The 18,889-nt window shown below is 41.5% G+C and overlaps 1 protein-coding gene across 1 annotated transcript in view; it reads left to right on the top strand.

Moving 5' to 3' along the window:
• The window catches only part of pdzrn4 (PDZ domain containing ring finger 4), a gene marked incomplete at both ends in the record, with an annotated part of 36,595 nt that extends 19,192 nt beyond the window's left edge, over nt 1-17,403 (top strand). Inside the window, 8 exons of the mRNA XM_083934948.1 lie at nt 1,903-2,174; nt 3,845-3,947; nt 10,211-10,309; nt 11,788-11,850; nt 14,547-14,648; nt 14,837-14,953; nt 15,666-16,727; nt 16,831-17,403. Of these exons, the coding sequence (XP_083791074.1) occupies nt 1,903-2,174; nt 3,845-3,947; nt 10,211-10,309; nt 11,788-11,850; nt 14,547-14,648; nt 14,837-14,953; nt 15,666-16,727; nt 16,831-17,403 (2,391 nt within the window). The remainder of the gene's footprint in view (nt 1-1,902; nt 2,175-3,844; nt 3,948-10,210; nt 10,310-11,787; nt 11,851-14,546; nt 14,649-14,836; nt 14,954-15,665; nt 16,728-16,830) is intronic.
• Nucleotides 17,404-18,889: the final 1,486 nt, after the last annotated feature.

Raw genomic sequence — 18,889 nt, 5'->3', positions numbered from 1 at the left:
ACCATTCAAAAGTCCCTATGGGGAAACTGGGAAACAGAATAAACAATAATAATAATAATAATAGCAAACGGCAAATGTTTGAAATAAAAATGGAAAATAGAATGGCTAATAAAACTAAGAAATATACAGTGAGTGTATAATTATTTAAAGTGTACTTTACATGGACATTAAGAAAAACATCATGATTAATTCTGATTCTGAACCATTTTGCCTAATCCGTATCTCATTTGTGTCAAAGCTTTAAAGCCCTCCTCTAACTTGTCTACTCCTCTTTATCCTCTCGTTTGTGCTTTAATTATCCCTAATGCTTAGTGAATTCCGTGTATAGGATGCGCAAAATGTGTGTTGCGCACCGGCACACATAAAACCTGCACGTTCTGAGCCATTATCCCCAGTCTTTGTTACATCTGCTGGCTATTAATCAGCCTCCAGTTAGCTCATCAACAGGCAGATTAAACAGAAGAACAACAGCAGGTAAACACATGGGCAGGTGTACCCGCACAATCACTTCCTGATTTCCAGAGCATTCCCTCTGATTGGAGATTAATGTGTCCATCTGGATCTCATTACCATTAAAAAAATCTTCCTCTAGACCTTTTTTTTTTTTCCTGAGATGGACATAGGTTCAAACAGGCTGATAAAATAAAATACAGTTAACGTGTGTGGAGGAGAATTTTGGTAAGACACAATAACGCTCACAAGTTGTATGCAGTCATGCTGTATGTTGATTGCCATCATAGCTGCATATGGTGGTAGGACTGATAGGCACCCAAAGCCATTGAAACGTTAAAAAAAAAGAAAAGCATAATGCCATCACTGCTATTAAACCATTTTACAAGGCTAAAATATATAATAGACATTGCAGAATGTTGCTATTCATACGTCTAATTGTGTTCTCCAAATAATGAGGGTGACATTAAGCATATGCTTCCACATTTTAGGCCCTTGACAAACTCTCAGACATCCGAAATCAATACAAACAATCAATTACAGGATGTGACAGGCTGAAAATGAACTTCACATCCTTGGTTTAGAGAGGTTAAACTAATTAGGTTACGCTTAAATGCATAGGTGTGTGTGGTTTCACACCTGACAGCTGTCGGCATGGCATCTCTTCTTCACTGATTGTCTTGTGACTCAACCTTTTCTGATCTTGCAAATTAAGTAGGCGCTGCTTGCCTCAAACTCATGTTCCCAATGGAGCATGGGCTACCCCCACCACTCCTCCCCACTATGCTTCTTAAGTCAGTGTTAATATTATTTATTCCTGTGTAAATAATGCATTTGTGACTGATTTGAAGAAGAATGTTGGTGCAAAACACAATGAAATTAGCAAATACTGCATTCGGCACATTATACAGTCTCTGTAAATTTGGCAGCAGCAAAAAGGTTGAGGAAGCTCATTTGTGAGTACCTGGTCGGAAGATAAATTGTCTGAGCCTGCTGGGAAAGTGTACTGTGTAAGTAAAAACATGGGAGAATATACAATGTGCTCCCATCATCAAGAATTACTGCCAAAGTGCCCTTTATAGAAGCACTTAACTTCTAGTTGTTTTACTGGAAGCTGTTCAGAGCAGAATTGTGGAGACGTGTAAAGGTACTGTGAGGCGCCCAGGTGTGAATATGAAACAGGATGTAGCTGAAAAGAGCGTGCATGTCAGTCAGATCGTCCTTCAATAAATGAGGGTTTAAAAAAACAAGACACTGTGACCTTTAAAAGGTTTGCAAGGTCTCCTTCACTGTGACTAGTCTCCTCTTTTTAGAGACCGATATATATTGTAATTATTGTGACCGACCAGGGAATTGAGGCATTGCAGCTGAATACTATTTGCATCTTTTTACCATGAAACGCAACAGGAGGAGGACAGGGTGTCCTAATGATTTGCTCTCCTCGTCATGCAGGTGAATGGACGCAACTTTTCCAAGGTTGATCATGAGGAGGCAGTGGTGGAGGCCATCAGACGAGATCCCATCGTTGTCCAAGTTCTCCGGCGAACCCCCACCAGAGCCATGGCTGCTGTTGCACATAACCACGGCGGCGATCCACAGGAGGTGTGTGTGGTGGATGTTTGCACGCAAACGGACATCACCTTCGAGCACATTATGGCACTGGCGAAGCTTCGGCCCACAACTCCACCCGTTCCTGACATCTGTCCCTTCCTTTTGTCTGACAGGTGAGGGGAAAATACTTGGGTCACATGGATAGGTCAACAATTAAAACCACATATTTTCACTGAAACCAGTGAAAAGAAATATATCCCAAGTTAACCTGAAGCTTCCCTGAGGCTTCTCCGTTGTTCTCTTTCATTTCATGGCAGTAATTAAGCAGTTGTATCATAGTGCAGAAACCTCCAGCATAGCTAAGTACTTTGTCCCTGTGATATCATTATGCAGAGCCAAACCCACATGCAATAATTGCTTCTGTGTGCTACATCCATTTTCTTTAATGGGAGCTTTTGCTGGGCGATTAAAAGCCAATGGGCTGATAGAGCGGGCATTCTGGCGCTACGTCCATTCTGTGGCTATTTATAGGGCTTTGCTTGGCAGTAGATGAAATCAATTTGTCCTATAAAACTACAAATCTGCCAGTCTGGGTCAATGATTATGGTGACACAGTTATCATGGTGACAATTTACAGAGGTCATGGCTTTATTGGGTGGTTGGTTGATGTTTACATTGCCTATTCAGAGTTTTGTTTCAAAATCAGATAACTACTTCCACGCAAGGGGTGTACTATGTTAGATGGTAAAGATCAGGATGGTTTTTGTGCACTCTCAGTTTAGTTTTCTCAAAGAAGCAGTTGAAAACATACACCTACTTTAACTGGAGTGCAAACATCATTCTCACACTGCCTCAATTCCTTTAAGAAATCAACCGAATCAACCCAGTACCAAGTAGTATTGATACTCAATACCTGCATTAGATCATCTTTCTAGCCAGATCTGGAAAGAATTTACTACAGTGTTTGTAGGGTTCTGCTTACAGCCAATCACTGCAAACATTCTTCGATTTAAAGTCCCAGTCGGCAACATTCGTTTGATCATATTCACTGAAGCCGACACTATGCTCTGATAGATCAACATAATCCGGTTTTAGAAAAAAACACGCCTCTACGTGCACATAGAGCCTGGAGTTTGTTTTGCAGAAATCCACAGTTCCTGTGTCATCCTGTCCACTCATTGCAGGGCCGTGTGAGAGCTGACTCTCAGGCACGGTTTGTGCACACGCCACAGACCCCCCCCCCTCCACGCATGTTACACGCATGTTACAATATCACAGACACACGCCTCAAGCTAGGCATAGGTCGTTAGCAGTTGCTATCTATGAGTAAATTAGCCAGCCTACCTCGGTGTTGCATGTACTCCATACAGTTTAACGATGAGAGAAGAGACGGCCGCGTTCACAGGAATCTGGTGCACACGCACTGACGAGCCCTGGATTGCAGAGCGTGGAGGAGCTTGTTGGTAATTTGAAATCTGACACAGTGCCCTCGTTCCGCTAGACTTGCCGACTGCAACTATAATATGATGTGCGATTGGCCCAACCAATACAGTCTGTGGTGTGATGAAGTCAAGCCCAGCGCATTTGGCAGAGTTGGCATTTCAGCGTGCTGAGATACGTCCATTCACATGACGGGTATTGAACGAAGTAGAAAAAAAGGTTTGAAATCTATTAGAATCTGTGTCATTAATCAGCATTTTTGTAAATTATACCAAGCCCTACAGCTAAAACCATTCAATACATTATCAGCTTATTTCAAATTTGTGATAACAACCATGAATAAACATGTGGGGTCATATATAATAATAATGTTTAACTATCTCTTCTTCCTTTTTCTCTCTAGTTGTCATTCCATCCACACAATGGAACATGAATTTTATGAATGTCCTGAGTACCTGTCCAATATCCCAGCAGAGGTGGAGAGGACTGAAGAGTATGAGTATGAGGTACAGTTTTGCATCTTTAAGCTGTATGAATGTACTTTAAAGTATTCAGACAGTACATGTTTTTGCCTATCTGAACAAGATAACTTGATTGGTATAAATTGTCATGGTCCACAGAGAATGAATCTACCCTCTCTTCCTATAATCTATCTACTGCTGTATGTTCAATGAAGGCATAAAATGGCCAAAAGGATATATAGAAAAAACAGTATCAAATCATAATGAGCAAATTGTCATTGGAATTTACCAACCACATGAATGCTCCCCGTAGGATGAACCCTTTCTTTTTTTAGACTATTCATTATTCTTTCTCTGGTGCTTTTATTGGATCATCTTTTGATGGTTGCTGGAAAAAATGTTTTCAACAGACTGATAGCGTGAAATTCAGTTTTCCAATGAAGAATCAAATGGTGATAATTAGCCTAATATGAGGCCCAGGATGTGCACAACAGCACAATACTTGCAATAATGCAAAATAAATACTTGTTGGGTTATTTGTGGCTTCAGATTCCCAAGCTATTCCTACTAGATTGAATGCAGCTGGAAAAGAGGCCACTGTTCAGTAATACACAATCTCAAGAGATAATTCAAGGATAGCCCTGATATATGGTGCTCATAAGTCCCACAACAATACAAGAAGAATTGTGCAAGACAATAATACAAAAATATTGCCTGGCCCTTGTGAGTGCTGCATCCATGCTTTAGATTGTTCTGCGTGGCACAGCAAAGACCCTGGGTTAAAGATGGAAGGCCATTCTTCATATAATCGTACAAAAAGAAAATCCCTCTATGAAAAGCCTTTCTATTCATACACTGTCTTTCAGAAATATTTGTATCCCCTTTTCAGACAGCCACTTCAAGCTGAACAAAAATGTTGAATGTAGTGTGGTAAAAGATAAGCACTCGCTGTTCCTTTCGGTGAGCAATATTACCACATTTTAAGACCTTGCACCAATTAATTCATTTGATTATGTACAGTTGTGGCCAGTGGATTATCTGCCTTCTATGGTATGAATCTATTTTCCCCTATTTTTTATTTTTATTACACATTGAATATGAGGCTGGATGAAGGATGAAGGATGAAAATGCAAACATGCGGATGATTAAGAGGAAACATTAAGCCGGTTCATCATCTTACTTTAGCATGTTAGCCATACAATCTGTAACCGCATGTCTCCGTTGTAACAGATGCATCATGCCACTCAGATAGTGGACCTCGAGGTCGTGCTAGGTGACAGTGATGGGTGACGTTTGCTACTGTCAACGGTCCTCCCTGGTTTAATAGGTGCTTCCTGGTTCAGTGAACTGCATTGTGGGTCATTAGGATTCCCCTGCTGCCAGCTGTGTCCTTACCTTATAGCGTCATCTGGATGAAAGGGTCTCTGGTGTATGTCAGGGGTGGGATGGGAGGGTGGGGGGCTAGTGTACAGTAATAGCAGTAGTTTCAGAACAAGGACGGCGTAAAACCACACAAGCACACATACAAACACACAGACACAAACACACACACACACACACACACACACACACACACCCCACCAGCCAGACACACACAGCAAATCAACCATCCATACGCACCTCTGTCCATCCATGTGTATCTAACTGAAACATGAATGGCTTTCCTCTGGGACAGAACAGAATAGGGCTGCCATTCCTAGGAACATTACTTCTGACAGGTTTAGCTTTACTTCCAACTGATTGTCCACATGGGTACTCCAATATCCCTACTGCTCCTTCTGCTAAATCTACCAAGCTATTATATTGCCAAGTAGCAGACGATAGGTGAAACTGAGTTTCAGACACAGTTTCATTTTTTTGATTGTTAATTCACAGTGGAATAGTTAGCAATTCCGATATCCAGAGTTACTGAGTTAATCAATTGCAACTCATTTTGGATATTTAGATCTACTTCCCAGTGGACAAGTCATGTCCAATAATGATAGATTGGAATGAATGCTCTGTTTGGTCACCAGGTTACACAGTGCTGTTAATGAGGCAGCAGCAGTCCGCCAGAAAGAAGCCAGATAGCTGTTTGACAAATTAGTCAAAATAAGCCTTAATTATGGATCGTCAATGGGTGCCAAACATCAAAGACTGTTTTTTTTAATCCACAAAAACAAAAAAAACATTAGTATGCAAGGGGTGCTCTGATAGAATCATTTTGAGCTTTTGCAGTGCAAGGATAAAAAAAGGGATTAAATAAAGTACAAAGACATAGTACCACTTTTAAGAATTCATCAATGAAGAGTAGGCAACACCAGTGCAGCACAAGCCAAGATATCCAGGCTTCTCCTCTCTGGTATGGATTGACACCCAAAAACAAATACTTCTTACAAATCTTACAAATACCATGATGCAGCTAGATACCATCTTTATCCCTGTCTGAGAAATGACTTTCAAAATCCACACAGAAGTTTGTAACAGGTTTACGTTTAAAAAATCAATAGTCTTTAAATGAATCCAAGATAACCCTGAGGACATCATTGGGGTTACTTTGTCCCACTTTAAAGAGCTATACAGTGTTTCCCACAGACCAGGTAGCAATGTGGGGTGCAGGGCCATACGGAGACCTCTTGAGTGGCAGGGGCTCTGACCTCTTCCCTGTACAGACTGACAACAGACGATGATAGATGGCACGGTGACATTCAGCCAAAACGTTCTGGAATTCACACTTCTGCAGGAAAGGGAGACTGGTGTTGTTTATAATTATTCAGCTCAATCTTGCCGTAGGGCAAGTACAGGTCTTATTCTGTTTGCCGGAATGTCATGTTCACTTGCCTTTATAAAATCAAATGCCTGTTAAACAATAATGAGTATATCCCCAAAGCAATTTCAGTCAAAAGCAACTGGACTTGGTTGTTTGTCTAGGAATACGTTTCACCTCTCATCCAAGAGGCTTCGTCCAACTAACTGGTGTGGAGATCCAGGTATTTAACCTCCAAGTATTTAACCTCTCACAAGGCCAATGATGTCACTGGAGGTCTGAGACATCACTTATCTCCAATTTACAATGCAGCCCTTTCATCCCTTCCAAGGAGACTTAACAATCTAACCTCAAAGTACAACTGTTCACAAATGGCCTCCTGTGACTCCAACGACTGTCATTAAGACTCAATAGAGCACTAACAAAGTCGAAACCAACTTCACTCTTACGACGGTTGTTGGCACTTGGAGCACAAAGGGTTCCAGTGACATCATCGGCCTTGTGAGATGTTAAATACCTGGATCTCCACACCAGTTATTTGGACCAGTCCCAGCCTGGTCAGATGCGTACATCAAATGATGAGGCCTCTTGGATGAGAGGTGAAACGTCTTCCTAGTCCAGTTTCTTTTGACTGAAATTGAAATTTGACTGAAAGAAAAAACAAAGAAAGTCAAATGTAGATGGCACGATGCAATTAATTTTTCATCTCAACCAATTTGACACATTTTAATCGATTTTTAACTGTCTCAAGATGTATCGTTACATCCCTAGCTCAGATTTAAGCACCAACCAGAAGAACTGTGCGCACATTCAGCGCAGACTGTCGACACACACACCCTCTCTCTCTCTCTCTCTCTCTCTCTCTCTCTCTCTCTCTCTCTCTCTCTCTCTCTCTCTCTCTCTCTCTCTCTCTCTCTTTCTCTCTCTCTCTCTCTCTCTCTCTGTACGAGAATGACAGGGAGAAAAAGTGCTATGCGAAGATGAATAAACAGAACAATATTCATATTTCAATATTGCGTTGAAAAAAAAGAGGAATCAATTAAGGGCGCTCGGTGTTGATTCTTTGGCGCAGCCCCACACAAAATGAACATTAGGCAGGGCAGTCAATTGTTTTGAATGAAAGAGGAAATAATTGTTAAGTGAATATAGGACTGAGCTGGTACAAACAGATGTTTAATGTGGCTCTAAAAGACAACACACCACCTATCACATGTCTCCAAATACACAAGTAACACGGCCATTGTGATCTCTGCCATTTAAAATCAGTAAACCACATTATGTAATTTAAGAAAATAAATTCCATTAATTATTGTACTGCATGTTAAGCCACATGAAATTAGTTTTGACATTACCGCTGTGCCATAATTGCACAGTTTAGGATCATGACCATCACTAATAGAGCTTCTCTACAGTTTCAGCGCCCATGGCTCAACGCATTCTCACTCGTGGGCTTCGCACCACGATAATTGACTCCAGTAATCCAGCGTACCATCCAATATGCACTGACATAAAGGCGTTGATCGCACTGTATGCAGCAGTTATTTCACTGTCAGGGTTTGTACAAATCTGCCAGTGCACTAAAGTGGTGAGGAGTGTGGGTAGTCAAGACCGCCGCATGCTGTAACAATGAACTCTAACACAGCCCACCTTTGAAGGTCAGGATTGTTTGCACAGGGGGTTAAATGCCACAGAAATTAATTACTTTCCCTGTCAATCTCTGCTATCGTGGTTTCCCATGACAGAAAAGGGGGCTGGGGCTTAATTCTTACCCCAACCCCTCAGCCCCCTTTTTGCCCCACTCCCCCCCCTGCTTTCACAACTTCACAGCGCTCAAATGAATTTGGCAGCATGGGGTTAATAAAGATTACCCCTTCAGTTATCTTTATGTGATTACCTCTATACACAGCAGAGATCAAAAGGAGCCAGTAGCAAGTCGGGCTAAATTTAGAGACATTTCCTGTGGGACGGGACCAGCCAGTGAAATACCATCACTATAGCCATCAAAGACCTGCCCGTATGTTACCCCATGCTGGGCTAAGTTTGATACTGACAGGCTTTCGTTTTTATTGATGTACAGAAAATATGCTGATTCTATGTTTATGTGTGTGCTGTTTTGTCCTGTATGTGTGCACATGTTCGTTGTAGGCTACTGGGCGGAGTTCCAGTGTTACTACGGCGATTTTTAGTTCAACCTTAAAAGCTTCACTATTTCATATTTTCATACTAATGAAAAAGATGACAATGTGTAAAGGGAAAGGTGTTGTTTACAGCAGTTCCCCTCGGCTCTAAGCTTCTTTTAAAACATTTTTTACCATTATGGTTTACTCTCGCTGCTCTATTCAACCCAATTTCAAGCTACATCAGGCAGCTGTTTTCAACGCAAATAGCTCAAATAAACCCTTAATACTCTGCTTAGGACCAAACAGCAGACAAAGTTAGTAACTAGCTAGTGAACACAGTGGAGAGTCAATCAAAGCTAATTTCCCCCAGCAGTCAGTGGAGGGCAAATAAGAGCTAAAAGGAGAGTCTAGCACCTGAATCCAAAGTAATGGTAATTTTGCTTTGTGTCCACTAGATGTGTAAATGGGCAACTATTTGCTAACATGTTAGCCATGCTAATATGTCAGCAGTGTGTTTACATCTTGTTGCACTGCCCCCAAGAGGCCAAAAAATAATTTCATGTAGGTTAAAATATATCTCTATTACAGGTCCTATATTGTGCAAAGTGATCCTGTCTTTTCTGATTATAAAGCAGGAAGAGATGCCATTTAACTACTGTGAAAGTTTCTAAAAGGCTTAATCTATAGAGAAATGCACAAAGCCCATATTCAAAAACGATGCCTCTAAACCTCAGGACTTCCATATGGTTGTGATATCACAACTAAATTGGTGCAGGAATGTAACGAGAACAGAACCGGAAATGACCAATCAGAGCAGACTGTGCTATTTTGGCCGACAGACACTAAAACTGAGCTTTTTTTTGATGGAAAGTTGATACAAGTATATTCAGACAGACAGTATTTGAAAAAAAATTTTAAAAGCATGTAAACATGTTTTAGTAGAAACCCCAAACGCAAGTAGGAACCTAAAAATGTGCAGGATAGGGGACCTTTAATGCTCTTATGGTTGTGGCTTGGCATGTACAGTAGTTTTTATGGTTCAGCCTAAGGGCTTGGGGATGCAACAGTCCTCATAAGAGAATATGACTACGAACGAGTGAGTGTAGAAAAGAGAAAGAGGTAGGAATCCGAGGTTGCCTGGATATGGTACAGCAGTAGAAAATTTACAGATTCTCTTTGCCTAAAGCCATCTCACTACTTATGACTAAAACAACAGCACACTCCCAAAGTGATTAGTGACGGTTATGTAGAGCATAAAAAATCAAGTTGGACCCCATCTCCCGTGGGTGGTATCATTTCAGCTGCTCTGTGGAACAGATGAGCAAACTCTGTGTTTATAATTATATGGTTTTGGAATCCACCAGATCCACTGGGAAAAAAAATGTGCAGCATAGGAAAACATTTCTGGTTTAAAATATTATTAGTTTGTTTGTGTGTAACAGGAGGTGGAGCTGTGTAGACAGAACAGCCAGGAGAAGCTTGGCTTGACGCTGTGCTACAGGACCGACGATGAGGAGGACACAGGCATCTATGTCAGCCAGGTAGGGACAGACGCACCTGTTGTTTGGTCCTCCCACACTGGCACTGACTGTCTTTCTTTTTAGGATTGAATTGCTTTTTCCAGTCACACAATTAACCTACCTCCCCAATCAGGTCTGATAGAGACAGGGCTGCAGGTTCGTTGAGTCAAACTCAGAGTCCCATGATGGCATGAAATATCATTTGAATTCCCATCTTTACATCCTTAAGCAGGGGAGCAATTCAAGCTGAATGAGGGAGGAAGGAGATAAAAAGTGTTGTGCCAGTTAAATACCATCCCCAGATGAGCCGAGCATGACCAAAGAGGAAGTCAGGTTTGAAATGCGATCCCGTCCTGCCATTTTTATTCCTCCTCCTTTGACATGTTTAAATTTAGGGGTTTTAATTAACTCTGAGCGACAGCCTTCTCCCCCCCCCCACACACACACACACACAGTATGTAAAATTCCCTATACCCACTCTGACTAGCAAACACACAAAACAAAGAGGGGACATATTACAGAGATTCTTTTCAAAATCCACATGCTAAAAGAACTTCCTCTTGTACAATTGTTGATAAGACAAAATTGAAAACAAATTATAGCGATTTACGAGACTGAATGAATGATGGAATTAAGAGGGTTTTAAGCGCCACAAACTGAATTAGAGAAATGTTTAAGCTGACTGCAGGTGCAGTTCCAATCCGTTATGAACAAAAAAAAGGCAAGGGTGTAAAAAGTAAGTGCTGCTATGGGGATTAGAATACGTAATAAGGGTATAAATAACAGAATTACAGTTTATTTAGCTCCTTTCAGTCTTTTCAATGTGTGAAGTCTGTCAGCTATTTCTTTTGTTTTCAGCTGTTCTCATTCAACCTGTTAATACGTTCATGTTAATACGAAACCTGCTGAACCTCAAAAAGATTGTGGAAGCAATCCCCCACTGACAGAACACATCTATTTTTGTATGTTTGATAAAGGATAAAAAATGCTAATTTCCCTCATTAAAATGTATGTATGGGTAGCATCGGTGCGACTTCGGGAAGTGCATGATTCTTTTCTTTATGCCACACACAGCTGTCTCTCTTGATCTTCAATGGAAAAACAACAAAGTTTATGAAATGGTTACTGAGGGATTGTAGTGCATTTTGAAAAAGATACGTTTATTCATTCAACTAACATTGACTCCTGTCTGTGCCATAAACACGTGCAATCTTTATTGTTTTAAGTTGTTTTTTTTTCCATTTATAACTCACATGCTCTTTTGTTTAATGTCAAGAACTTACGTGTATCTCAGTCAGTGTCACTCACAAGCTACTAAACTTAGATAAAGCATAAATACATGTCAGTGCCAAGAACCTGTGAAAACCAATCTGTATCATATGAAATATATGAGGTTGTCACCAAGAAAATAAGCATCTTGTGTTTGTGGGAAAAAAAACAGAGAACAGAGATACACAATGACCAGCTGTCAACACTGATTTTCCCGTTCTGTTGTGCAGGTGGAGCCAAATAGCATAGCAGCAAGAGATGGACGCATCAAGGAAGGCGATCGTATTCTACAGGTGCTTATTTTCATCGCAGTGACCAAAGTATAGCCACACTGGGTTGTATTGTTAACTCACTATCTTTGATATTCATATTTACTAAAAAACAAAACAAAAAAACACCTTATTTCTGTGTTGAGCAAACAAGGTTGTAGATCCTGCAAGGCAGTCTTTTTTAGAGGATAGCTGTGTCTCCAGTCCGGGCAGGCATATGTATATTTAATCACCTTGTTTTACCAGGGAAATTAAAGCCCTTGGTCGCAGTTATACAAGGCACTACATCATCTCTAGCACTCCTCTCTGTCTTAGTCTTATCCTGTCTGATTATGCGATAAACACGTAGTAGTTCTCTCTAAATGCAAACAGGCAAAATGTTGCAACCTTATATACACACAGTTTTTCCACTTTGCCTCTTGTTTTCCCACTGGAATATAGATTAACAAAGTATAAAGTGTTGCACTCTTGGCTCCAGGCTTACCAATTAGTGGCACCTGGTGTGTGTAGCCAAGGTAAAGAGTACCCCATTAAGACTTAACAAGAAGTTGTCTGTGCCTTATAACCTTTGCACCAAAACTTATGTAAATACAACTCTCACCCTTATGGTCCTGTGTTTTTTTTCCCTTTCTCTATGTTGTATCCCTTGATATTTCTTCCTTACTAATTGTACATTTTTATTTAATTTCCTGTTAAGTGAGCCCTGTCTGTGATTCAGACCTTTTTGTACGTCTGTGCATATTTGTGTGTGCATATGCTGATACACACTCGTAGGCCGAACATCACCTAGCTAGTTAATTAGTTAACTGAAAACACATTCTGCCTCTGAACTTCCCTGAAAGCCTATTTGAGCCTCTTGTGTCATGCTTTCTGTAAGTTGTGCAGGATTCTTTGTTTCTTATGAGTCTCTCAGTTCTTTGTTGTGCACATGCATTGTTTTCTGCATGATAGGGTCCTGCATGATCGGGTCCTGCATGATAGGGTCCTGCATGATAGGGTTATTGTAATACAGAGCCTTGTGGTTTTGTTTGTAAGGGAGAGACAATATGCAGTGACAAATATGTTTAAATCTTAGTGTTGTCAAGGCACTTTGCTAAGTCTACACACTTCATGGAGTCCTCATTTTGGTCAAATTAGAACGCACACAATACCAGTTTTAAATGTATAATTTAGACAATCATATTTGTCACTATTTAAAATAATTACGCATGCTTCCTTAAAGCTATGGTCTACATTCTGAAAATCAGGTGAGCCTCTGAGACAGATTTGAAACCCAAACCCCTCCCCTTGCTTCCGAACGACAGGCAGAGCAAGAAGCCGTCCAGCTAAAAACACATGGCTAACTTATGCTAACATGTGTTGACATAACCATTTATCAGACAGTATTGGCACAGACTAATGGAGGCTATTTATGTAACATCTACCACAAAGAAACGCAAAAATTATCTGTTCAGCAAAAAGTCTGCTGTCTGAGCATCTGTTTTCAGTCCCCTCTCCACCAGACAAAGAAATCCCCGATGTTGACTCATGTTTGGTCACATTTCCTCGGTCGACCTAGGTTTTCTTCCAACCTTTGCCATTAGGGCAAGCAGAGCCTTCCGGGACGGATGGCTCCCATTGGTCTAAAGCCTAGGTCTGATAGACTGAATGGATTTTTTTTGGTTCTTTTCTCTATTCATATTGTGTAGATCAGACTACAGGACCACAATCGCCTCAATTATTAACAAAGGATGTTAATAATAATTACCAATATTCCAAACGTAGACCATAGCAAAAGCACAAACTAAGACAAAGTGAATCGAAAGAAATGAATGAACTTGATAGCAGTAAAGCAAAAGCTAAAAAAGTAGTGCCTGCTACTTACTAAGAATCTGGGTCATTGGAGCACCACAGAGTACAGCAATGTAGTGGAACTATGAGTAATGACACTCACACAAAAAGGAATCAGTTCATATTTATCCTATTAGAGCTATTGATTATAATTAAAAGGTAAGCATGTTGAATGAAAAACCATTTCATGATTTCATTTTATTTCAAGTATGTACAATTATTATATGTCATCTCAGTAAGCAACGTATCAATTCGCTTTCAGTCTGAACAACAGTGTACCAACTTTACCTCTACTCCATATTTATTGTACGCAGCACCCTCTGATTACCTCCATTCTCTCAGTAGTGTTTCTGTGTCCTTGTATTGTGAATGATTGTGGGGACCAGGGCCTGCTGTACTGCTGGCCCTATTATCTTGTTTTGACAGCCCCATTACTCTAGTGAGGAAAAGATGAACGCCACCTGTCAGAGAACAGTTAATTGCGTGTCTAGATGTGCGGTGAGAGTGGACTCTCATGAGGTCGGACTACATACTGGCAAATGACTCCCCTTTTACCGAACACAGCCTGCCCGTGCCTTTCCTAGGGATTGCGTGTAGTTGAAGGAAGTGATGGGAGGAAAGACAGATAGCGAGATCTGAAAGAGAAAGTTGTGAAAAGAGACTAATGGAGGGCCAGAAATGGGCAGAAAGGAGAGAGAGAAAAATATGTCAGTATGTGATTACTCAAGGTGTGTCTTGAAAGAATGGAAACAGTATTACACTCATATTTCCATTCATGTCAGTTAAATGGGTGATGATAGTAAAATAGCAGATCCTTTATTGGGTGTGTAGTTGGGACTTTCAACAAGTTTACACCTCTAAATGTGACAATACTTGTCTTTGATGTACAGATAAATGGCTGTGAAGTGCAAGACAGAGAGAAAGCTGTAGCCTTGTTGTCAAGTGAAGAAGCAAGGAGCATCATACTACTGGTGACAAGGCCAGAAATCCAGGTATACACTCACACACCTACAAGGCCCCCACACACCTCTTGAAAGCCAATGTCATGTCAAATAGCTTGCACGCTAAGTGCCTTTTTCTTTCCTTCAAACTGTCAGTGTTATTATCTGGAGTTCCTACACACACACACACACACACACACACACACACACAGGATTCTGACAAGTTGTTGTGATTTCAGCTGGAGGAGGATGTATGGCTGGATGATGAGCAACAGGAGCTCGTGGATGAGCTGAAGATGGAGATCCTGGAGGATAGGAGGAAGCAGAAGGCACGTAACTTTGACAGGGGAGATGAGGTGAGAATGTTAGTTGAGAAAATGCGTCAAAGCTGGAAACTGGAGAATTGTCCATTATACGGGGCAGATGGGTGTCAGTGAAAGCTGAAGGAAAAGTTACAGGGTAGGAGGGAAGGAGAGACAAAATAAAAGAAGAGGTGGCAGAGGAAGCACAGAATTGGATGGATGTAACTTTACCATCATTCCAACCCATTTTCTAGAACGAGAACATTGATATTGATATACAAAACTCTAGATTACATTCAATCATTGTGTTTTTAAAAATCCAATGACGATGTTTCAAAAAAAGTGTGCTTTCTTCAAATATCTGGCAACTTCATTATGGTTAGGTAAAAGATTGTGGCTATGGCAAATAAAGTATGGTTACGGCAGGTCAACCAAAGCACCTGGTTATGGTGATATAAAGATTATAATGATGGTAAATGAAAGGGCATGCATTAACTGCAGGTCTATGACCCAAACTTTTGTCTTCAGCATGAAAATCAGACAAGCCAATTAACCGCCCTCAACACCGTCATACTATGACTTATTTTAGCCTCTTTACATACAGCATAGGGTACACTACTTTCTGGATTGGCACCTAAATCGTATGGTGCAGCATTATCCAATATGGAACTTCATTGTGCACTATGTAACATAATCAGGCTAACACAATCTTGCAAGTAAATTGCCCTTGATGACTAACTCTTTTGTATCCTTCTTCATACACTAGCATTTAGCTGAAGAAGAGATAACAACAGACACAGCTACCTGTTCCTCCAACAATCAAGACAAAGACAGTGGGTTTGGTCGCAGTACAGAAAGTCCAGAACACCAACCGCTCCTGGGTAGAGTCCACAGGAGGACCCCCGCCCATTGCCTGAGGGAGCGATGGTGGGCAGAGCATCCACACACAAGACCGGGGACTGTATTGCCACAAGACACCCAGGGCCCAAGGACATTCTCCAAAGGCAAGGGCCAGGAAGGGGTAGTCAGTATTCGTAATGGTGGAGGTGGGATCCTAGGTTTAGAGAATCGCTTTCAACAACTCCTTGAGCTCAAGTGTCAAATCCGGAATGGAGGCGAGTGTGGGGTTTACTCCATTCGACACAGTATAGAGTGTAGCGTCACTGAGCAAGGAGGGGATGGAGATGGCCTGGATGGTGTTGGAAGAGGGAATGGAATGGAGCAGGAGTTGAGAATGTTAAATGAAGAACTGCGCAGCATTGAACTTGAGTGCCAGAGTATCATGCAGGCGCATCAGCTCCGCCAGGCCCACCAGCTGGACCCCTCACAACCTGCTCCCTCAACAGGACGGAGCCCCAAAGACGGACACAATCGACACGGCAGGTTGGCCGACATCCATGAGTACCCGGAGCGGTCGGACAGCGACAGGGTCCGAGAGAAGGACAGCTCTAGTGCCTACAACACGGCGGAGAGTGCACGTTCAACACCGTTGGGTATGGAGAGATCTCCTGATCATTCTCTGCAGAGACACATCAGCATCACCAACCAGAAAAACCTCAGACTGGCTTCCTCCACACATTCCAGCCCCATACCTATCCCCAAGCCACAAGGTTCACCTAGTCGTAGCAGACCAACAGACCCTGGCCCTGTTATCTCCAGCAGTCCAGACCAAAGCAACCCTTCCCGGTCTGAATCAGACCCCGCCCTGCCTGCAGATGATGAGAGGTGTGAAAAGAAAGGTAGGACCAGAGACTCCAGGAAGGGGCTTCCCTATGGTTCTTATCAGACAACCCCCTATCAAGGCCAGGGAGGATCCAGGCAACTGCAGGTAGGTGTCATCAAAAAGAGATGTGTCAACCTAATGCTTGTATGCCTTTGAATAAGGCACCGCTGAAGACAGTTCTGTGCTAACAATGTTCTCTGTGTTGCAGAGCTACATGCAGCTGCTACAACAGCACTCATCCCTGGAGTATTCCCAGAGCCAGCTGAGTCTGCTCAGCGTCTGTCGAGATCCCGTGCATCGGAGTGGACGCCCTGGGGAACCCCGTCTAGAATGGAAGGTCAAAGTTCGGGCCGACGGCACGCGCTACGTGGCCCGGAGGCCTGCTCGTGACCGCATTCTGAGGGAGCGAGCGCTAAGGATCCGAGAGGAGAGGAGCGGAGGCATGACCACAGATGACGACGCTATGAGTGAGATGAAGATGGGCCGCTACTGGAGCAAAGAGGAGAGGAAGCAGCACTTGGCACGGGCAAGGGAACAAAGGAAGAGGAGGGAGTTCATGCAAAAGAGTCGCCTCGAGTGTCTAAAGGAGGGGCCGGCCAGTGGAGCTGAGGGCAGGAAGGAGATCAATATCTTGGAGCTCAGTCACAAAAAGATGATGAAGAAACGGAACAAAAAGATCCTGGATAACTGGATGACCATCCAGGAGCTGATGAGCCATGGGGCTCGAGTTCCAGAGGGCTCCAAAGTACATAATGCCTTCCTATCTGTCACAACTGTCTAGCAGGCACATACAGCTCTGCATACTTCTAAGTACAGAACACTTTAAGATCTGCCTGCATTTCAGGAACTACTGCTTTATGTAAAAAAAAAAAAAAAAAAAGTGCGTCAGTTTGTGAAATTTGATTAAAAATGCCACTGCTGAGGACTTCTGTAGCATTCCTAAGGCAACTTTGTAACTATCACTTTACGAATGTTTGAATAGTTCCTTAACTCTCATCACAAAACCTCAGCCATTCAAAACTTGTCAGTGTTTTCACACTGGCTTTTTGGTAATGCACTGGCTTCTGATTGGTATATGATTTTGGTAGCATTTTGGTTCCAACTGATTCACAGGAAAAAAAAGTGAGGAACCCACACAATGTCGTCATGTACACTATCTCTCCATACTCCATATTGTTGGGTTTCATTGCACATAAAGCGACTTCATATCGACTTTTATAATGGGGGAATTTACAATATTTTTCACACTTTGTAAACTCAGTAACTTTTTGTAAGGATTTTTTTACACTGAATGTCTATGTACTGTAAACATTTTATTGTAACTTCTTTGTATCACCGAACCTTCGAGGTCAGTTGACACTATTTGATTGTACTGTAGCCCGCATTGTGTGCCACAGCAACACAGAGAAAGAGGAGAGAAACTCTGTGAAATCCCTGAACTAATCTCATAAAACACTCCTTTCATTGTGTTGATCATGTCAGTTGAGTCTGACTCATCTGAAAAATTTAAAGCACTGAAAATATAATTTTACTGTCTTCAAAGCTCATATTATTGATGAGCTCGGAGAGCTTTTTGAAACAGTTTTACCTCACCTTACAGTCTAACTTTGATCGATCAAGTGGTTGAATACCTGGTTAATTCATGATTGACTTAAATAAACCTTGAGTCAACCCTGGACCCTTACTATAAACCATAAATGTGTGAATTATGTTTAAAATGTTAAATAGATTCATATTTATATTGTTTACTGTTATTTTTATTTATTGTAAATTAATTTTTATGGTCCATCTGATTTGTCACATTAAGTGGCTACTCCTTGAGAGGGAAGTCATGAAAATGTATCATATTGCAGCCTTTCAACTCAAACCTGTTGCTGTTCACTGTAAAGTTAACTGAAGAGGCCTTGAGTTCAGTATTTGTTGGTGATATTTGTAATAAAACAATAATGATAAAAATATTATGAAAATGTGTCTTTCTGAACAGCTTGTCTTGTCAATATAAACCTTTTTACTTTTATTTTTTATCTTTAGCATGGCTCAAGAGATGTTAAACGTTATCATGCTAACACGCTAAACTAAGTAAACTGGTAAACATTACACCTGCTAAGCATCAACTGTCATTGTCTTAGTGGAGGCCTCAGCACCACTGTGCCTAGGTACAGTACAGCCTGAGAGCCTGTTTAATATTATTTGTGGAGATACTTGTGGAAAACTTACCTGACAAAAATCCACATCAGCCATATCATGTTTCTGCTATCTTCTCCTCT

This window comes from Echiichthys vipera (genome assembly GCF_963691815.1).
Source record: "Echiichthys vipera genome assembly, chromosome: 20".
In the NCBI taxonomy this organism is placed as follows: Eukaryota; Metazoa; Chordata; class Actinopteri; order Perciformes; family Trachinidae; genus Echiichthys; species Echiichthys vipera.
This window is presented reverse-complemented; position numbering and strand designations above follow the sequence as displayed.